Genomic DNA, 22861 nt, shown 5'->3' with positions numbered 1-22861 from the left:
GAGACCGAGGACAATGAAGCAGGGTCAGAGGGAGAACCAAGGAGCTGTGGGGCAAACATATCTTCATCCACCTCCTGCTCCAGTTTGCTCCTTTTAGGCCGCAAAGCTGAACGGTGTCTTTCAGACCCTTTAGCCAAGAGGAGATCTCTCCTTCAACAAGACATAGCTTTACCTAACTCCAGCAAAACACCCTTCCCTGCCTGGACACAACGAGTAAGGCTGCCCTCTCCCTGCCACACCTCACCAAAGTCACCACACCGTAAGGCTTTGTTACCTTAAGCCAGAGCCCTCATATGGTGAGTGAGGAGGCACTACAAGTCCTTCTCAAAATATTAGCATATTGTGATAAAGTTCATTATTTTCCATAATGTCATGATGAAAATTTAATATTCATATATTTTAGATTCATTGCACACTAACTGAAATATTTCAGGTCTTTTATTGTCTTAATACAGATGATTTTGGCATACAGCTCATGAAAACCCAAAATTCCTATCTCACAAAATTAGCATATTTCATCCGACCAATAAAAGAAAAGTGTTTTTAATACAAAAAACGTCAACCTTCAAATAATCATGTACAGTTATGCACTCAATACTTGGTCGGGAATCCTTTTGCAGAAATGACTGCTTCAATGCGGCGTGGCATGGAGGCAATCAGCCTGTGGCACTGCTGAGGTCTTATGGAGGCCCAGGATGCTTCGATAGCGGCCTTTAGCTCATCCAGAGTGTTGGGTCTTGAGTCTCTCAACGTTCTCTTCACAATATCCCACAGATTCTCTATGGGGTTCAGGTCAGGAGAGTTGGCAGGCCAATTGAGCACAGTGATACCATGGTCAGTAAACCATTTACCAGTGGTTTTGGCACTGTGAGCAGGTGCCAGGTCGTGCTGAAAAATGAAATCTTCATCTCCATAAAGCTTTTCAGCAGATGGAAGCATGAAGTGCTCCAAAATCTCCTGATAGCTAGCTGCATTGACCCTGCCCTTGATAAAACACAGTGGACCAACACCAGCAGCTGACACGGCACCCCAGACCATCACTGACTGTGGGTACTTGACACTGGACTTCTGGCATTTCCTTCTCCCCAGTCTTCCTCCAGACTCTGGCACCTTGATTTCCGAATGACATGCAGAACTTGCTTTCATCCGAAAAAAGTACTTTGGACCACTGAGCAACAGTCCAGTGCTGCTTCTCTGTAGCCCAGGTCAGGCGCTTCTGCCGCTGTTTCTGGTTCAAAAGTGGCTTGACCTGGGGAATGCGGCACCTGTAGCCCATTTCCTGCACACGCCTGTGCACGGTGGCTCTGGATGTTTCTACTCCAGACTCAGTCCGCTGCTTCCGCAGGTCCCCCAAGGTCTGGAATCGGCCCTTCTCCACAATCTTCCTCAGGGTCCGGTCACCTCTTCTCGTTGTGCAGCGTTTTCTGCCACACTTTTTCCTTCCCACAGACTTCCCACTGAGGTGCCTTGATACAGCACTCTGGGAACAGCCTATTCATTCAGAAATTTCTTTCTGTGTCTTACCCTCTTGCTTGATGGTGTCAATAGTGGCCTTCTGGACAGCAGTCAGGTCGGCAGTCTTACCCATGATTGGGGTTTTGAGTGATGAACCAGGCTGGGAGTTTTAAAGGCCTCAGGAATCTTTTGCAGGTGTTTAGAGTTAACTCGTTGATTCAGATGATTAGGTTCATAGCTCGTTTAGAGACCCTTTTAATGATATGCTAATTTTGTGAGATAGGAATTTTGGGTTTTCATGAGCTGTATGCCAAAATCATCCGTATTAAGACAATAAAAGACCTGAAATATTTCAGTTAGTGTGCAATGAATCTAAAATATATGAATGTTAAATTTTCATCATGACATTATGGAAAATAATGAACTTTATCACAATATGCTAATATTTTGAGAAGGACCTGTACTTTGCCAGGCTGGACTGCACCGCCTAAAGAGCAACAGCAAGGCTTTGTTCTCTGCTTGTACTTGAGGATCTAACACAGAGTTCATCATAGACAACTGCTTCCACCTGTCAGGAGCCAAGAAGAAGCCGTCCAAAGACTTGCCTCACTCCCAGCGTGAAGAGAGGTCACCTAGAGGAGAGCCGCAAGCTTCCCTCTGTGCCTCAGGTAGGCACCCAGATGAGCTAAAACGATGTTTCTATCACACTATAAAGAAACATTTCATGTAACACACTCACAATTGAATTTGTGACATTCATTAATGTCAAGAAAACTGCAAGCTGGTTTGAAGTATGCATGTAATTATATAGAATATGTTTTAATTCTGGTTTCTGTAAAAATGCACTTGTAAAATGAACAATGTTGTATGACTATTTCATTGTTACGTGCATTTCTGGTCAGACATTTTAAATAATTACCAGATGCTCCATATTAGCCTGCTTTATTAATTCTGAAACCACTTTTGATGATTTGTTTGGATTATTGTCCAATTAGAACACCAATTGAGTCCAAAGTACAATATTAATGTTCAGCTGAGGTGAAATTGTTTAATTTAGGGATAAGCCTCAGTTTTGATAGTCCTTTATTAATGTGCAATGCACTAGTACCACATGATGCTTCCACCACCACGCTTTAGAGTTGGTATACAGTTCTTAAGTATTTAAAGAATCACATTTACTCTTCCAAACATGCTTCTTGTTTTTCTGAACATATTTACCAATTTACTTTAAACACAGGAGGAAAGTCTGCGTCGGAAATGAGTACATGGATGCAAATGGGTGTTCCAGCAGGACAATGACCCAAAAACACACATCATAACTGGTTTTGAAATGGATAAATTGGGCTGACATTATAACTAGAATGCTCTTCCCAAATCTCTGACTTTGGGGAAATCTGTTGACTAGATTTAAAGTTCGGCCAGGAAGAGTTTGAATATCCAGCCAGAAATATACCAGAGGCTTGTGGATGGCTACAAATAACTTTGAGTTTTTCCGCACCCTGCTAGGGGACATTTGACCAAATATTAGCAGGAGTGTACGCTAATATTTGAGCCTGTATGTCTAATTCTGACCCTGGTGAGACAAATTTCACTGTAAATCCAGTCTAGTGCATCCAATTATTGTTTAGTAAAATAATTGAAAATGTCAGTCAATGATTTTCTACCGCTTATTCCATAGTGGGTTGCAGGGAGCTGGTGCCTATCTCCAGCAGTCTATGGGCGAGAGGCAGGGTACACCCTGGACAGGTCGCCAGTCCATCGCAGGGCAACACACAAACAACCAAGCACACACTCATTCACATACCTAAGGGCAATTTAGAGTGACCAATTAACCTAACAGGCATGTCTTTGGACTGTGGGAGGAAGCCGGAGTACCCGGTGAGAACCCACACATGCACGGGGAGAACATGCAAACTCCATGCAGAAAGACCCCCAGCCGGGAATCAAACCCAGGACCTTCTTGCTGCAAGGTAACAGAGCTACCAACTGCGCCACCGTGCAGCCCTAATTGAAAATGTATGTTGTGTAATTATTCCACGCTTGAAAAATAACAGTTAAAATATGTCATTAAAAGAAGAAAATTAGTACAGTATTCATTATGCTGGACGTATGTAGACTTCTCACTGGAACTGTAGTTAAATGTGCTGATTTTAAATGTGCAATCTTCAGGCTACCTGCTTATGTTTGCCTCATGTTTAGTCTCCACAGTAAGCCTTAAAGATGTGTTTAGAGAAACCAGACCTGCCCCTTTAATATATGAAAAGGTTCGCTGAAGAAGGTCTTCATGTTTGTCATCTGATGCACCCATCTGTCAACCACACACTGAAATGTAGAGGCAAATAGAATTGTGACACAAACAGCTCGGCCCTAATCACAAGTTGAGTGCTTGAACACGGGAGCAGACTGATTTAAATTTATAATCCCGCTACCATGTGGTTTGTTTATTTGCATTATGTTAAAGGTTTCTCCTGAATGCTTCAAGGCAATAAAGGGTTCAGCTGTTCAGTGTCTAAAGCATTTACAAAAGCAGGAGTAGGCAGTGATGAATGGAGGAAAAATTATGGGTGTGTCATTTTGAGAACTGTCTAATAATCAGGTACAGAAAATTCTGAAAACCACATCCTGAGCCACACTAGATACACAATGAAATGGAGGAGTTTTGTCCAAAATTATTAATATCCCTGGTAGATTCAGATTGATAATTATTTTTATTCAACCGAAACGTTTGTGTCTGATAGGAAATGAGACAGGCATCTCTCAAAAGATAAGAAAAACAATGTATAAGCAGTAACAATGTTGAAAAAAATATGTTTTTATTTACATTTTCTCAAAAAAAATGCCAAAAATGCTTGATACCCTTTTACGAATATATTATTATTAATATTTATTAATATTATTATTTATTCTTTTTTTATTATTATTATTAAATCTAAAGCTATGTAAGAGACAAATTCCAAATACAATGCCTTGCAAAAGTATTCACCCCCCTTGGCATTTTATGTTTTGTTACATTCCAACCTGCAATTTAAATGTTTTCAGTGTTATTTTAAGTGATGGATCTGCACAAAATAGTGAAGTGAATGGTGAAGTGAAATGAGAAAAACATCTATAAAAAAGAATAAAAGTAAAAAACTGAAAATTGACATGTGCATATGTATTCACCCCTTTTGCCATGAATCCCATAAAACGTTCTGCATCCACCAAGGAGTCTGATAATTATTGAAATGAAGTCCAGCTGTGTGCAGTCTAAGTGTCACATGATCTGTCAGTACTAACACACCTTTTCTGAAAGGCCCCAAGGGCTTAAATACCACTAAGCAAGAGGCATCACACCATGAAGACCAAGGTGGTATCCAAACAAGTCAGGGACAAAGTTGTTCAGAAGTAGAAGTCATGGTGGGGTTGTAAAAAAATATCCAAATCTTTGATGTTCCAACGGAGCGCCATCAAATCCATCATCTTCAAATGGAAACCACATGTTACCACAACAAACCTAAGTCATACACTTTATAGAGCTGGGTTTTATGAAAGACTGGCCAGAAAAAAGCCATTACGTAGTGTTAAATATAAGAAGGCGAGTTTTGAGTTGGAGAGGCATGTGGGCAACTCCCCAAGGGTGGGAATGTATGGCGCTAAGTTGGGGCCATAAAGTTTGTTCAAAAGAAAAAAAGAGGAGGCCGTAGGAGGGCAACAACCCAGCAGCAGGACCACTACCTCCACCTTTGTGCAAGGAGGAACAGGAGGAGCACTGCCAGAGCCCTGCAAAATGACCTCCAGCAGGCCACAAATTTGCATGTGTCTGCACAAACAGTTAGAAACTGACTCCATGAGGATGGTATGAGGGCCCGACGTCCACAAATGGGGGTTGTGCTCACAGCCCAACACCGAGCAGGACGCTTGGCGTTTGCCAAAGATCACCAGGATTGGCAAATTTGGCACTGGCACCATGTGCTCTTCAAATATTAAAGCAGGTTCACACTGAGCACATGTGACAGACGTGAGTCTGGAGACACTGTGGAGAGCGATCTGCTGCCTACAACATCGTTCAGCATGACTGGTTTGGCAGTGGGTCAGTAATGGTGTGGGGTGGTATTTCTTTGGAGGGCCGCACGGCCCTCCATGTGCTCACCAGAGGTAGCGTGACTGCCGTTAGGTACCGAGATGAGATCCTCAGACCCCTTGTGAGACCATATGCTGGTGCGGTTTGCCCTGGGTTCCTCCTATTGCAGGACAATTATAGACCTCATGTGGCTCATGTCTGGGCTCCTGGAGCTGGGTCTACCTGCCTTTTGCTGGCCTTCTACTGCTTTCACCACTTTCACAAATATGCACAAATATATACTTATAAATACAGGTCCTTCTCAAAATATTAGCATATTGTGATAAAGTTCATTATTTTCCATAATGTCATGATGAAAATTTAACATTCATATATTTTAGATTCATTGCACACTAACTGAAATATTTCAGGTCTTTTATTGTCTTAATACGGATGATTTTGGCATACAGCTCATGAAAACCCAAAATTCCTATCTCACAAAATTAGCATATTTCATCCGACCAATAAAAGAAAAGTGTTTTTAATACAAAAAACGTCAACCTTCAAATAATCATGTACAGTTATGCACTCAATACTTGGTCGGGAATCCTTTGGCAGAAATGACTGCTTCAATGCGGCGTGGCATGGAGGCAATCAGCCTGTGGCACTGCTGAGGTCTTATGGAGGCCCAGGATGCTTCGATAGCGGCCTTTAGCCCATCCAGAGTGTTGGGTCTTGAGTCTCTCAACGTTCTCTTCACAATATCCCACAGATTCTCTATGGGGTTCAGGTCAGGAGAGTTGGCAGGCCAATTGAGCACAGTGATACCATGGTCAGTAAACCATTTACCAGTGGTTTTGGCACTGTGAGCAGGTGCCAGGTCTTGCTGAAAAATGAAATCTTCATCTCCATAAAGCTTTTCAGCAGATGGAAGCATGAAGTGCTCCAAAATCTCCTGATAGCTAGCTGCATTGACCCTGCCCTTGATAAAACACAGTGGACCAACACCAGCAGCTGACACGGCACCCCAGACCATCACTGACTGTGGGTACTTGACACTGGACTTCTGGCATTTCCTTCTCCCCAGTCTTCCTCCAGACTCTGGCACCTTGATTTCCGAATGACATGCAGAATTTGCTTTCATCCGAAAAAAGTACTTTGGACCACTGAGCAACAGTCCAGTGCTGCTTCTCTGTAGCCCAGGTCGGGCGCTTCTGCCGCTGTTTCTGGTTCAAAAGTGGCTTGACCTGGGGAATGCGGCACCTGTAGCCCATTTCCTGCACACGCCTGTGCACGGTGGCTCTGGATGTTTCTACTCCAGACTCAGTCCACTGCTTCCGCAGGTCCCCCAAGGTCTGGAATCAGCCCTCCTCCACAATCTTCCTCTTCTTGTTGTGCAGCGTTTTCTGCCACACTTTTTCCTTCCCACAGACTTCCCACTGAGGTGCCTTGATACAGCACTCTGGGAACAGCCTATTCATTCAGAAATTTCTTTCTGTGTCTTACCCTCTTGCTTGAGGGTGTCAATAGTGGCCTTCTGGACAGCAGTCAGGTCGGCAGTCTTACCCATGATTGGGGTTTTGAGTGATGAACCAGGCTGGGAGTTTTAAAGGCCTCAGGAATCTTTTGCAGATGTTTAGAGTTAACTCGTTGATTCAGATGATTAGGTTCATAGCTCGTTTAGAGACCCTTTTAATGATATGCTAATTTTGTGAGATAGGAATTTTGGGTTTTCATGAGCTGTATGCCAAAATCATCCGTATTAAGACAATAAAAGACCTGAAATATTTCAGTTAGTGTGCAATGAATCTAAAATATATGAATGTTAAATTTTCATCATTACATTATGGAAAATAATGAACTTTATCACAATATGCTAATATTTTGAGAAGGACCTGTATATATATATGTATATATACCAGGTGACAAAACATCACACACACCCACTAAATACAAACACACTTATTTCTACACATACACACACCCACGTACCAAAACAAAACTTTAACATCAATGTGGCTTGCCTACTTGATGCTGGACTGAATCTGGAATTAATAAAGTTCATCACACAATTAGGATACTGTCTTGAAATATCCTTTTTGTAGAGCAAAGCTGCCTTGGCACATGTAGGCAAACATCTGCTCCATATGGTATGCCTGAAACACTGCGTTCAGAAAACATTAAGAAAAAAGAGACATAGCCTAGTCAAAGTCCAGACCTCAATCCAATTGAGAATCTATGGTTAGACTTGAAGATTGCTGGTCACAGGCAAAAACCACCCAGCTTGAAGGAACTGCTGCAGTTTTGCCTTGAGGAATGGGAAGAAATTCCAGTCGCAAGATGTGGGAAGTTCATAGGGACTTTCCCAAAGCAACTAGCAGCTGTAATTCAGTGTTCCATAAATTCAATGTCTCACAAAATTAGAATATTACATAAGATCAATTAAAAATTATATTTTGAAAAGGAATGTCAGTCTTCTGAAAAGCATGTTTTAATGCATTTATGAGGCGTGTAATGTGTGATGTAGAAACAGACGTCTTCAATATACTTTTTATTTGTTAATAAATGTCAAAAGCAGAAATTACAGATTTTTTTTCTTTCCACCTTGGTCAGTAATTTTCTCATATCCAAATGGATACTCCATCCTAACCTTGTCTGGATTCGGGGACTTATTTGTGGAATTAATATATAACGATGAAAGCTGATATTTGCATGTATAAAAAGAGACGTGACCTATTTTTCCTCACTGTCTAGCATTAAATAAGATTAATCTTTCCTGGTTTAGGACACTTAGGATTACCAAAATAATTTCTATTTGCTGAAAGTGAGTTTCAGGGTAAGTAAGAAAGGTCAGTCTGTTGCTCTTGAGTGGAAATAACTCTCCCATTGCCATGGTCATGCATCATTTATTAAACAAGCTAAAGAGTTTTTAGCAAAAATGACATGACTGCAAAAAGAGCGACAGCATTTAAAAAAAGAAAACTGAGAAATAGGATTTTTAAATAGGATTACTTTTGTTTATAGAGTTGTATATAAAATCCTTTATCAGAAAATGGATCTATCGATCATTCCAGCTCATAATTTAATCATATTAATCTTACTGTCTGAGTCCTTGAAACGTCCCCTTACAGCTAAGAATGACCCATGAAGAAAATTCTTCATTGGGCGAGCTTTGTTATTCTCAGTAAAATTTTCATTGCAGTTGTGGCTGAGCACCTGTCACGTTCTAAAGTGTGACTGTTTTTGTCTTAGATCCAACCTTTTTAGATACTAAGAAAAAAGACGTGAAATCCATTTTCTTGACTTTCTGAGTTCCCATTTCCTCCGAGCTGCAGTCAGATTTCAGGTGCATCTAAAGCCTTACCGGGTCTTGTTGTTGTGCACCCCAGCTTTGGGTCTGTTGAACTACACAGTGTTTCGCTGCTGATTTGCAGTCAGTAAGAGGGACACCTCTAATTTGGTTGTTTAGCAGAGTGAATCAACTGCATGTCAGTTTGACAGTTGTCCAGCCTAACGATGCGCTTTAAACAGCCCATAACAATCCATTAAGCTAGCATTTGTTTATGTGTTTTTTCTATGTAGTAATTGTGTGGAAACCTATACCAGTCTGCTCTAAAAGGTTCTCCTATATGTTGACTTTACTTGAGATTTAGATTTTTGTTGGTTTTTAATGCATGTTTTGTGAGTAAACTCTTGGCTGCTGTATGCCTCCGTTATGGCTGCGGCGTTAGGATATAATATAAAGGCGGAAGAGAGTCTCTAATTAGTCAAAATGTCATAATCTATCAGCAAGAACAGTACTATTGTCCTAGAAATCCATCAATATCACAGATTCACCCAGCAAGATGTGAGCTGGAAGTTCACTGGTGAGCATTATCAGGCTTATCATGATGGTGGAAAGACAGCAGAGGTAATTTCATCTCAAAATGGACCGAACTTAGCTATTTTAACTAAAACTGAAATTTTTTTTCTCAGTGTGTTTCATTCACATTTTTGTAGTTTGTTATAGAGCAAATATACCTGCCTTGTTGTTTAGTATTGAGATTCAACAGGTATTGTCTACAAACCGAACATGATGAATAATTTCATGTAATTTCAATGCAACACTGCTCAGATCTCTTCGTGTTGTACATGATCTGGGGGAAGCCATGCTGGTTATAGTCTAACGGCTGCTGGAAGAAAATAGCTACAGTAATACTTCTCTTAGCATTTAGAGCCTATCACCGAAGGATAATTGCATTCATAGTGTCATGCATGGATACAGAAACAGTATCCCGGACTGAATTTATTTGTGATGATATAAAGAAGGGAGGAAAGATGAGCTTGCTGTAGCAAAAAGCAGCTGCTCTAACTTTAACTAGGCAGGCTACTTTCATGCACAAAAGCTGTATGAACCTCGGCCAAAGAGAACAAAGCATCATTTAAGCACACAATATATAATATACTAGAATCTGGAGTTCAAACTGTTGATGTTTTAATCCAGAGGGGAGGAGAGAAATAACCAGACCAACATTTTCAGTGGAAACAGGAATAGATAGTACTCTCACATGTTTCTGGTCAGCAGGAACAATGCAGTCTAATTCCTGTTGAGTAAAACAGATAACTCAGAGTGATTCTCAGATGTGTGAACCCTGGCTTAGTTTCTGCTCTCACGTGGAAGTGAAAATGCATATGAAAGTGGCCTGATTGGTTGGTTGATTTTTAACATCAAGGCCCAACTAGAACAGTGCAACAAAGGGTCAGTCAGTCATCGTCGCTTCTTCCATAGTGGGTAGCGGGGAAGCTGATGCCTATCTCCAGCAGTCTATGGGCGGGAGGCAGGGTACATCTGGACAGTTCGCCAGTCCATCGCAGGGCAACACACAAACAACCATGCACACACTCATTCATACACCTAAGGGCAATTTAGAGAGACCAATTAACCTAACAAGCATGTCTTTGGATTGTGGGAGGAAGCCGGAGTACCTGGTGAAAACCCACGCATGCACGGGGAGAAAATGCAAACTCCATGCAGAAAGACCCCTGGCCGAAAGTCGAACCCAGGGCCTTCTTGCTGCAAGGCAACAGTGATACCAACTGCACCTGCAACAAAGTGTTAATTCTCAAAAACGTCCTGAAAGAACTTTCAGTTTTTGTTCAAAGATACAAATTATGAAACAAAATACGAGTCGTTTTTCTTTTTGGTGGTCAAATCAGATAAGGAGACATTTTAATGTAGTTATTTTTTTCCCATTTAGCATCTTTTTGTATTTCTGGCTATGAGATACAAAAACAACGACCCATTTTAGTCATATTCCTGTAAAAAGGCACTTAATCGTGCGACCACCATACAGCTATTGTTATTTTAGGAGGCGCTGTTTTGTCTGCACACCGTAACTTACTCTCAAACAGCAATGAGGCAGGTTTGCTTAAAATTTCCATTTATTAAAGCACCAATTAGAATCAAAAATCATTAAAAAGGTTTTGGATGCTTTTAGATAAAAACTATCTGAATATGTGAGCATTGTTTTTTTTTTTTTTTGCTCTACCTGTGCTGAGATTGTGTATTAAAATTCCTAAATGACTTTGATTGCAGAGGTAGTCCATATATCTACGATGAGCATTTGGAGTTAGAACTAAGAGATACAGTAATTGAGCCATTTAAATAAGTTATTGGACTGTTATTTTTATTATTATCATTCAGAAAATTAACATGATGTGCCCTGATTTGTTCTCTTTCCATACTGTGATGGAATGTTCTCCTAGTGGGCTGTTTCATCCGGTGTGTCTCTAAGTTGCCCTGTGATGAATTGGTGGCCTGTTCAGGGTGTGCCCCTCCTTTCACTGGAGATTGACCCCTGAAGGAACTAAGGCTGGGATTCAAACCCAGGACCTTTTTGCTGCAGGGCAACCAACTGCACAGGCTGCAGCCCTGCTTTAATACTAGATCAGCAGAAAACTGACATATAAGACGTATTTAAATTAATGAAAAAAACAAAAGGGAAATTATTTCGTGTGAAAATCATGATTATAACACAAAGCTTCTAAAAACATTTTTGTAGAATTACACGAGTTTGTTCCTTACATTTTTCTTTATGTGCTTAAATATTTTATTTTTTCTTACAGCGAAACCTCCAATCTGAGAATGCTTAAATCGAATCATCCAAAAAAAAATAAAAAATTGTGCTGTTTACGGATAAATAGGATGACTAGAACTGTGCTGCACCTGAGAGAAATACAGACAAATGAGAACAATGTAAAACTGCTCTCATTCTGTCGGAGTTGAGGTTAACTCAGAGAGCAGCTTTGCCCCCAAAACAGACACAACTCTTCCGGTGCCAACCTCAAGCTCTGACAGAAACCGGTTAGAGTAACACATCCGCTGAGCAAAGCCTCTGAAGAGGAGCCGTTTTAAAATGCGCGATCATTCAGATGAGGTAGTAGGAGGCAGAAACTGAGGCATATGGGAAGTCTTTAAAATAGACAGTGAGTTGGCCCTCTGAACTTCATGTTGTGTTTAGTTAAAGGAAGGAGATGTGTCTGAGATGAAAGAAAAGTTTTGAGGTGTTGAAACATAATTTTCTGATGGCGTCTGCTTCTGGTAGCATAGAGAAGGATAAGCCACCAACACTGCCTGTCAAACAGCACAGGTAAGGCAAACATATATCAGACTCAATTATTAGATTTCCTTTGCTAAATTGTTTTTATTATTATTATTTTAATATGTTTACATCATCCTTGATTGTGCATTTAAGTATTCTGCAGTGTATGTTCTCATAACAAAAACAAATATATATTCTGAACAAACTATTTCTGCAGAGGGCGGTTCTGCACTGAATATATGCATGCTTAAAGGATAAACTGTTCTGTGCATTTCTTTAGGCGGTCCAGCATGGAGTCCGACTCTGTGTTCAGCCCCGCTGGACTTCAGCATCACAGCTTTGGATACAGCAACGTCTTCTCTGAACCCACCGACTGTCATGCAGCCCAGTGTCCCATCCACCATCGCTACGGTAGGTTTGCAGAGGGATCAGCTCAAACCTCTAGCTCATATCTGGTCATTCTGTATAGAATATATTCTATAATATAATATAATAATAATATAGAATATATTATTATATATATTATATTATAGAATATAATATAATATAGAATATATATATATAATATTGCTAGGATTTAAGAGTGACATTAGTTGGCAGCTGATGGTGTTGAGGGGAACAAATGAGAGGAGTGGTTCACTCCTCTCCTCAGTTCATCTTTCAGTTCATGAGAACCAAAGAGAGGAAGTTGCCTTCTGAGACTTTTGCTTTCAGTAAAATCCAACTGACCTTCAGAGTACAATGACTTGCAGGAACTTATGATCATCCAGCTGCTATGATGAGAAAAGAAAATAGGGGCATATTGGGGTCACCAGGTCCATATAACATCTATTAGATGCTATCTACATACCAGCTGGTTGTTTGGCAGAGAAATGTGCTTCTGTTGGATTACAGTAAGATTGAACTTTTCAGTGAAGAAAATAAAAATAACTACAGGAGGATGAATCTTGCTCCCTGCAAGATTATTTCTTTAAGGGTCAAGCATCTTTTTGATCCAATCTATTCCCTCTTCAGTGCTTGTTTAGATCTAAAATTCCTTCTCATTGTGTTCCCCAGATCCCTTCAAACACCAGATGAGATTTTTCTCTGATGGAACACCACCCCCTGTTCCAAAGAAGAGGCTAACCCGGACCCTCTCCCTTCCTGGTATCGATCCCCCGGCACCCTGTTCCCTCTCTCCGCTCTCTCCTCTGCAAAGACGTCCTCAGAACCTTGACAACCCCATCTATATGATGGCACCGATACCTGATACTTTCATCTATGAGGACACTGAACACTTTAAACCAGCCAAAAGAAGCCCTGCTTCCTTACCGACCCTCTCCCAGCTGTCTTTTGATACCCCAGACGAACACCTAGCCTCTATCTTTGATAACTTTGAAGACCAGAGTGTTGTCTCTGGGCGGATTCAGCATTGTCAGCAGTTCTTCCTTCGAAGCATGGCCCAGAGCATTGAGGACCGCAGGATCCTACAGGGGAAAGAGAGGGATTCCGACCCATATGAGCCTGAGGATTTCCTGCTGTATGAGGGCAGCAAGCCAAAGATGATCGGAGACAAGACCTACTACAGCCTGCAGAGCCCAAAGTTTCCTGGGAGGGTGCTTGGTTTGAGGGTAATATTACATATCTCTTATTCTATATGTGGTCTTTTGTTATTTGATACATTTGCACAGCACAACCACACGTATTTGAGCTGAAATATAAAACAAATTGCACAGAAAACAAGCAAGATCTTTATCGTTTGGAAATGTTTCACTCATTGTGGTGCCAACATGACTTCCTTACAACAGTCACCACAGCTGCATCAACAGATCTCTTATGTGTAGCATTTATCAGAGCATTACAAAACATTTTAATGCAATGAGTGCATATCTTTCTGTGCAGGTATGCAAAGAGACAAAGCCGGCTCCCTCAGCTCGTAACAATGAGCCGCTGCATGCAAATGTGCAAGATGTCATCACTTATTTTCAGCCAAGCATAAACAGGGAAAACGAGACCACCACAATGCAAGATCTTTCCTCCTCTGCAGAGTCAGACTGCAGGGCTCCTAATCCATCAGACGGGGGCAGCACTGAGAAAGCTTCTTATTGTCCCAGCACAACTCTCACAGTTAAGTCTCTCCTGCAGAGAGGACACTGTGTGACCATTGAACGTGATCTGCCACACGCCACTCTGGAGGACTTTGTTCAGGACAGCTGCTCAGTGCAGCACCGCGAATGTCAGGATTACGACAGACAGGTGTGTGTTCTGCTACTGCAGGTCGTAATGGCCTCACACCATCTGTACAGCAACCGTGCCGCTGCAGCTGAGCTCAGACCCAGAGAGATCCTTCTGGTTTGGCCCAGCAGGGAGAGATACAACAGTGGAGATGTGCTAGAAGGGGATGGTCAAAGAGGTTGGGTCCAAGAGTTATGGAGAAAATATGGCTCTCCCTGTGTGCTAGTAACACCACAATCTGCTCTTTTGGCCCCTCAACCTCTGACCTCCATTAAATGCCAAATGGGAGCCCTAATTCAGTTCTGCCTGGGCCCACAGGAAGGCCCCAGAGAACCAACTCTGTCCATATTCCGAAGAGGGCTTCTTCATTTGACCTCCCTGCTTCAAAGTGAGACCGGCCCCCAGATGACAGACATAATGGCCATGCTTCAGGTACTCCTCTGGGGCCCTCGGGTCACCTTCAACAACACGGCCTCTTCTTTGGTCACAGCTGTGCAGAACTGGCTCACTGTCAAGCAAGCTCTGCTGGTGATGAAGCTGGCAGAGGCGAGACTGATTCAGGATCAGTCTAGTCTGGACTGGGAGGACTACATGTGCTTAAAATATCTGCCATTCACTGATTCTGAAACAGTAGTGGGTGTGGCCACACACCTTTGCAACATCCTGAGCTGAGTTTATCATCAAGATACTTTTAGAACGTGGACAAAATACTGGCAGAAAGGACCAGGTTGATCCTTGCTTTAGTTCCAGTCTTCATATTGACGTAAACGGGTCTGATAAAGTTCTGAACCTATTAAAATAATGAAAACTTGCTTTCTTTATAAACCTTTGAACCAAAGAGATGGGATCCTCTAATACACAGGCCTGTCACAGTGATCTCATGTAATTCATATCTACTTTACATTTCTTCTCATCAATGTTTCAACAGAAATGCTGTTACAATACAAACAATTTCCTCCTTAAATGTCTTGGAGATAATTGTGCTACTGTCTCTAGTTTGTTATACTTGAAGGTAGCTACAGTACCAAGTCAGCGTTTCGTTATAATAAAACAAAGACATTTAAATTAAGGTGAATTTTGTCTAATCCACACGAAGTCAAAGGTATACAGACACCTCCACAAATATGGAGAGGAACCACACCCGTTTTGTAGCCATCGACGAGCTTCTGGTATATTCCTGGCTGGACATTTTAACATTCTTGTCATAAATCATTTAAATCGGTTGGCTTCCTGACAGAGACATGGATTTTAAAGAGTTCACAAATATTCAGTTGTGTTGAGGTCTGTCTCACACTAGAAGCTTAATATCAGCAGAAAACCAGTTGTGTCCAGGTGTCAGACATCTGATCCAAACTGTCACCCTAAGAGAACATAAAATGGGTTAGAACCTTTAAAGAGCAACCCAGGAACCACCTCAAGGCTTCCATAAACTTCAAGATCCTGGAACACAAGTCCCTAGCTTTCAAATCTAAGCACTGTCAAGCACGATGGTGGTAGCATCATGCTGTGGGTGACAAAAGAATATTGTCTTTTCGGGTGCTCCCTCATGCAGGGGTCGCCACAGCAGGTCAGTACATCTCACAAAGGCTTTTATACTAGATGCTCTTCATGCAACCTGTTTAATATTTTGTGAACCATGCTTGAAAGCTAGGTGTCTTGCCAGGAAACCAACCCGTTTAAATGGACTCTACCATTTCTGATAAGAAGAACAGTTAAAAATCCAGCCGGAGGACTGTTGATGTCTAGAAAAGGCGTTTGGCTTCTCTGCAGTTTGCTATAGAGCATTTAACCAACTATTAGCACAGTGTACAAATAGAAAAGCCTGTAAGCGTAGTTTTGACCCTGTTTGGATTAGGAAACATTAAAACTTCTTAAAATTGATTGTAAAATTCAAGTGTTCAAAGCTGAAAGTGATAAAATTCCTGCCCATGAGTGCAAATTGTAGTGTAAATAACGCAACGTTTAAATATTAAACATATTGTGTTACATTTAGTCCCAAACTACTTTTTTTTTTTTTTTTTTTTACACATCTAAAACATCTCCCTGCTTCCAGTTTCACATTACAAAACCACAGCAACTGACATGATCAATACCCCTACCCTCACACTGCACAGTACGGTCTAAAAACCTTGATTCATTCAAGCTTTCACCCAATTAACCTGAAGACCACACGTTATAAGGTGAGCACTTTTATTTAGTAGTTACAACATGCAGATCTGTACTAAGTGGATCAAAACAAATTAAAACCATGCACACATTAAAAAAAAAAAATTAACAGGAAAATCAACTGCTAATTACTATCAAAACATCTACCTACATGAGTACGATTTCAATTTATCTTAAATATACTGTGGAGATAGTCAGGGGTAGGTTGAACAAGAACATTACGGTTTAAATGGTGGTGAGGATGTAATGCCCAGATATCATGCAGGCTTCTGCTTTACATTCCTGCTCTATTTAACATCTTAACTCTAGTGCAACTCTTACTGAAACACAGCACGGAGCAGGTAAAGGCAAATTAAAAAAAAAACAGCCTTGAACGGGGAACCTCAACCACACTGAATGACTAGAATATATTCATTTTCAGAACTGATGTGTTGGTGATTGAAACAAGAACAAACATTTGTAACTGCTCGCCGTCATTTTATTCGTCATCAGAGGAGTCTCGCTCGATGCTGTAAGCCATGAAGAAAGCGTCAGGTCGAGAGGGGACGAGAGGATGACCCGGTCTAACAATCTCAAAGCCCAGGAAACTGAACGTACGCAGCAAGGATGCTGAGGAGATGGAGCACAGGAAGAGAGGTTCATTAATATGACCTCAACACATCTCTAAAAACATCTAAAATGATCTCTCACACAAATCACAACACAACAAGAAAGACAATATACAGTTATACTGCAAGTTTGGTGTACAGCAGAATTTACATTTAGTGAAATCAGTGATATATTTATTAATTAAATATATTATGGCTCTAAGCTTAAAGGAAGCCTTGAAGGATTTGGATTTAGAGCCATAGTAACGAAGAAAAACATGACATTTTTTTATTTAAACAAAACTTTTCAATAAAAATAAATTAGAAAAAAAAAAGTTTATCTACCAAAAACAATGTGTTTCAAATGTAATATTGAGGTAATTCAGATTGGTTCTGCTGCTGTAAGAGAAACTGGCTTATTATTAATCAATAGCTGTAAGTTAGACCAACACCTCAGTCAGTCTCACCTCTGTCGTCACGGTTCTTGTGGAAGCAGATGAAAACATGATCAGCCTGCAGCTGTTCCTCTGCAAATTCCAGCAAAAGTGCAAAACTGTAGAGAATCCCAGGAAAAAAAATATTCAAGGCTTAGGAAGAACTTTGAGGTTATCACAATGCTCTCAAAACAACTTTTATGAGAACAACAACAAACTGTAATAACAATATCCAGAGCCATTTTGGGTGAATTACTTCTTTGCTCTGAAAACCATTTTATAATTTATTACAATACAGTATTAACAGAAAACAAAATAACAAAATTAAGAAAATAACAAAAGCAATCAGTTTCAACTAAGTTCAAGGTCATTTCCATCAAGTTTCCTGAAGAAAACTCCAGTCTAACTGAACATTTCCTTTAAAGCTGCAAAGAAAACAGGATTTTCTCCTCCTGACCTGTCTTTGCTGCCCTCGGGCAAAGCTCCAGAGGGGATTTCAACATAAAGGTTTCCCCCTTTCAACGCAGCCCTCCAGACACAATGTTTGCCTTCAGAGCGACGGGGCTCAAAGAGCAAGAAACGCACTCTGCTGTTTGCAGGAGGGGGCTCTTCAAGAACCAACAAATGAGCATCCTACAGAGAGAAATAAAGGTGAGATGACACAAAAAGATCACCAGAAAAACTAAAATATCATAAAAAGTTGTTCAACGTACAGAATAGAATAGCTTAGCTGAAAGATTGCGATCCCTCTGGTCATTCCCTCGCCCACCTGGGATCTTCAGGGGTGGGAGAGGGGCATCAGGAGCACCACAGAGGCCCCGGACACGGGTTACTGCAACAGCGGGAGCACCTCCTGGGACTGGAGATACTGGGAAACGAGACACACAAAGACGGAGCCATTTTAAGTATTCACCAGACGCCCTGCTACCAAACACAAACTAAACTTGCAAGATAAACAGAGGCTCTGGTGTTCATTGCACAATGGACAGATTTATGACAGTAAAACATTTGCTCAACATGAGTTAATAAACGGCAACTAAAACGCAGGTGACAGAGTTCAATGAGTAACTGTCCTTTCTAGAAACCTGTATATGTTGACTCATGAATTTGACAGAAGCACATTAACACACCAGACAGGAACTTGGTTTACGTTAGACCACCACGTCTCTGATGACTAATTACAACTGGAAAAATGCCAGTTAAGTGTGTCGGCATTCAGCGAAACATCAACTACAAACTCAAAATATATTAAGCTTTAGCTTAGAATGACCTTTATCCCCCATTGAAAGTGTCTTTGCTCATCCAGCAATAAGCCTATTTTCAGTGTTCATAAACAATTTCCATTTTCATAATAAATACCTTTTGAGTATTCAATTTTTGGAAAGTTTATGGTATTTGTTACCCTTTCCATCAGTGTAAAACATCTTAAAAACAAACGTGGATGTGTTGAAATCAGCTCCATTTCAACATTTGTAACACCTAGACATGTCAAAATATCCTATACCAATATATAAATATCCTAAAGCAGTTTTTCACCTTTGATGCATGCCTAAATATTTTAAAGCTAATCGTTTTAATGTTTGCCATCTAGCCCAGACCCAGTTTAGGACCTCCATGTCTAGCTGAAAACACTCAAATGTGTCAAAAGGCTAAAATAGCTGTGAACAGACTCCTTTATAAACAATGTGCAGCTTCTCGGTCAACTTCAAAAAAACTAAACGGTGATTTCAAAAGTGTTTAAGGCAATGGGTGTTGGGGCAAATTCAAGAGAAAACATTTCTTAACCTTTAGAAAACAAAAATACTGAACAACATTTATTTTTTCATATTTATCCAGACATGGATATAAAAAGCAAAGAAAGACTCAATTCTCATGACTGACGGTGTTATGATGCAAAATCAAATTTAATAAATTATCTGAAGCAGAAAGTATTAAAAAAAAAAAAAAAAAAGCTAGACTCTCAATCCGATTACCAGATTAAAACCAAATGTCCAATGCTTCTAAGACTACCGTAAAACCGTCATATGGCACATTTTAGGTCAGGGTTGTAAATGTAAAAGCAGATACTATAGTTATGACAACCAATTAGTATTTTCCAGCTTCTCTTTATACCATAGCAAGCTTGTCATGGCTGAATATCAAAACCTTTATGTATGTAAAAATGATATTTTGCCACTATTATTAGATGGCCAGTAATTTGTAAATGAGGCCCAATCATTAATATTCTCTTAACACTCCAAGAGATTTCCCCCTTTACAGTGATTTTCACAACAAATGTCAGACCCTATTGGCTGCCACTGCTGCCTGTCTGTTTGATGCAACCTGCTCAGGTGATGTTCATCTCTGCTTTAGACCAACAGCTTTTCTTGGAGAGACTTGAGCAAAGCACCACACCTTTAAACCAAACACATATAGGTTGTTTTCTATTAAACAGCTAATTTATTTTTTTTGGTATTTACTAAGACTTATAAAATACTTTAAGTGTGGTGTATGTTTATGTGTAATAGTGCGGAACGCGATCTGAGCGTCAAAAAGGCGTCTAACGGCTCAAGTTAGAGGCTTGTGCACTTTAAAGTCAGACACTCTAGACAAGTCTGAGCAAAATGTGGACAGACGCACATTGGGAGGAGCTACTCTTGGTTATTTTCCTTTGCCAGTCTCTTATGTACAATGGCAGATGCAATTGAGAGAGTGGCTTGGCTTTATTTGGTGAATGACAGGACAGGCACAAACCGCGACAATAATGCTCCTTTTCCACTGGCTCATTTTAGGCGCTGTGGCTCCGCTCCACTCGGGTGGGGGGTGGCAGAAGAAGCAGCAAGGAGAGACGCTGCTGTTTGGACGGGTGGAGAGTTTGGTCCAGAGTTTGCCTCAAGAAATTCCAATGGTATGAGGACTTTAAAGCGCATAACTGCAGACTTTTGACCACGGTAAAGTTAGTTTTAGATTGGATCTCGTGCTCCGTGGACACAGAGGGACTTCCTTCCGTTAATCCGAAGATTACGGGCAGCTGCTCTCTGCCTGCTCCCTCCTCCTGCAGATGCTGGTTCGCGGTAAAGGACCGTCAAAAAATGTCTGAACCAAACACACCATTAATGGTCATGGTGGGATTGTTTTGTGTGTTTTTAGGGAAATGTTTGTACATCTGAACAGCTGATTTTATGTGTGATGAGCAGGTTTAGGATGTTATTAAATACAGTGTTCCACCTGCATGTAATAAAGAAAGTTGATGTGTAAACAGTAAAATGGTCCTTCCGTCCCATGATAAAATATGTCACTATGTTACAAAGCTGAGCTTCTCTGATCTCCAAAAGTCTCTAATCTCAAAACGCACAGCGCTCGACACACGAAACGCATCACAATGCGCCGCGAGAAACACGCCGCAGGACCTCTCGAAGCCCCGAGACGCGAATCCACCGTAGACTTTGCATGAAAACCAGACGCCTCGACGCTCAAATCGCATTTGGTCTGAACGCACCATAACACATGGAATTCTGAAAAATAAAACTAGAAAAATTGAATTTAGGAAACATAAAGACAAATTCATAAGTCCATACATTTATTATTGTTATTAAGAATAAGTTACAAAAAAAAATTTTAAATCAGTATTGTCCCGGCAATGACTTATAAAAACTGGAGAATAGAAGTTGGCCACAAAAGTCTGATCAGTGCATTTTAGCTCAAACCTGTTAGACACACCTGAGAGGCGAACCACTAACTGGTTTCAATGGTACCACAGCAAAATGAAGATTTTCAAAATAAACAGAAGACCTAGGAAAACGTTTAATAATTCATCTATAATTAAAACGGAAAACTCGGTTTAAATGATAATAATCCTACAACATAAGCGCAAATGTACACTGTGTATCATTAGTTGCCTCAGTTCCTAATGCCAACCCCCTTTCGCAGTGCAGTGGAAATTTCCTTCCAGAGCTTTAAAAGACGTCAGAACTGGACAGACCGCCCGAATAAAATCCTGTCAGAACACGACCTAAGTAACAACGCCTGAAGACATGCCAGGAAAAATGTCCCCAAAACCGTAACTCATGCTTCCCGACAAAGGCATTACGAGATCACCAGAAACATTCATATTTTATTTTAAGGTGACATATGCGTAATCCACAGCCATGTGAATATTAATCACTCTTATAGTACTAAATCAGAGTCCGGTGGGGGCTCGGATTGTTTAAAATGATTAATTGCATCGTCTGATTAGCCAGCTGCTAATCAAATCTGGTTTATATGCGATTTTCAAGAAAAGATTTTCAAGAAATGTCTTGAAAATCGCACTTGTTAGCATGTGAGCCAAAGGGGCTAAAAAAAAAAAAAAAAAAACACGAATTATCACGTTGGTTGGCATAAAACTGACATTTACAAAACAAAATCACAGTATTTTCATAAGAACGACGTACGATACAGGCCGACATTTAATGAAACTTAACTAAACAAAAATAACATCGATGACATAACCCAATGGATGTCAGCTAAAGTTGGCACTAAACGCAGGATTTTATCTGTCCCCGCGATGTGACTAAACATTACCATCATTTATGCGTCAATATATTTTCTTTTGACATTTTAAAAATAAAATGAAAGCAAACTTAGGTCTCAACAGCTAACATATAGCACTTAGCATCGAGCTAACGCGTTTCACATACTAGCCCTTTGGTTAGCATTAGCTTGGTAATAGGAGCATGACTGTCAACAACGTTACGTGACGTCTGTCTAATTGCTGGTTGCCAACGAACAGTATATACTTAAAATTGTAACTAACTCTTTCGCGTAAACATGTTTGAATTTATTTTACAAACGTTTAATAAATAAAAATGCCTGACACCTGTTTAGGAACGTAAAATAGCGAATCAAAACGTGTTATTTTGAACAATACGAGTCGTTCCAGTAAATAGACAGTACACCTTGTTTAGGCCGCAGCGTTAAAACCTAGCTGTTTTTGTTTTTTTTATATAAGCAGCTGACACCGACATACCTTTCAGATTTATTACCGGACTGCTCAATAACAGGCATCTCGGGTAAGTTTCTTTCTTTTTCTCTTACAAAACAATGACTATTCAAAATCGTCTGTAGGTTGGATTTAACCATCCGGCCAGCGTCCGCCACAGCCCGCTCGCTCGGTCCCTCTCCTCGTTAGCTGAAGCCTGAGTCTGTGCTGCGAGCTGCGGTTATCAGTCAGGGGAGTGTCCCGCTCATCGTGACGTAAACAAGACCCTTTAAATTCGCTCATAAGAGCATTTATTCATTATTACTTCAATATTTGTTCGTTTTTTTGTTTTTTGTTTTGTTTTATGGTGTCTTAATTTATATATCAGTATTTTGATAGTAAATAAACTATAGGGTTACAGTCTCGAACCAGACTTTGATTGTATT

At 40.5% G+C, this 22861-nt stretch overlaps 2 protein-coding genes across 2 annotated transcripts; one reads left to right on the top strand and one right to left on the bottom strand.

The window, feature by feature from the left end:
* The first annotated feature begins 11838 nt into the window (after positions 1-11838).
* peak3 (PEAK family member 3) lies at positions 11839-16808 on the top strand. Its single transcript, XM_047374508.1, has 4 exons — positions 11839-12123; positions 12356-12486; positions 13132-13685; positions 13957-16808. The coding sequence occupies exons 1-4, from the start codon at positions 12059-12061 to the stop codon at positions 14959-14961; spliced, it is 1755 nt and encodes a 584-aa protein (XP_047230464.1). The 5' UTR covers positions 11839-12058; the 3' UTR covers positions 14962-16808.
* On the bottom strand, positions 16466-22653 carry oaz1a (ornithine decarboxylase antizyme 1a). Its single transcript, XM_047374511.1, is given in 6 exon segments — positions 16466-17064; positions 17510-17595; positions 17934-18109; positions 18190-18276; positions 18278-18344; positions 22464-22653. Coding segments are annotated over 6 exon segments (660 nt in total). The 5' UTR covers positions 22577-22653; the 3' UTR covers positions 16466-16933.
* Between the last annotated feature and the right edge of the window lie 208 nt (positions 22654-22861).

Source organism: Girardinichthys multiradiatus, chromosome 9, assembly GCF_021462225.1.
Source record: "Girardinichthys multiradiatus isolate DD_20200921_A chromosome 9, DD_fGirMul_XY1, whole genome shotgun sequence".
Classification (NCBI taxonomy): Eukaryota; Metazoa; Chordata; class Actinopteri; order Cyprinodontiformes; family Goodeidae; genus Girardinichthys; species Girardinichthys multiradiatus.
Note: the sequence above shows the minus strand (reverse complement) of the source record. Positions and strands in the feature narration are given on the sequence as shown.

Coding starts and splice junctions, on each gene's coding strand:
- peak3 (XM_047374508.1), top strand. CDS start 12,059: ATGGCGTCTGCTTCTGGTAGCATAGAGAAGGATAAGCCACCAACACTG. Junction 12,124..12,355: donor CTGCCTGTCAAACAGCACAG/GTAAGGCAAACA, acceptor GCATTTCTTTAG/GCGGTCCAGCATGGAGTCCG. Junction 13,686..13,956: donor GGAGGGTGCTTGGTTTGAGG/GTAATATTACAT, acceptor CTTTCTGTGCAG/GTATGCAAAGAGACAAAGCC.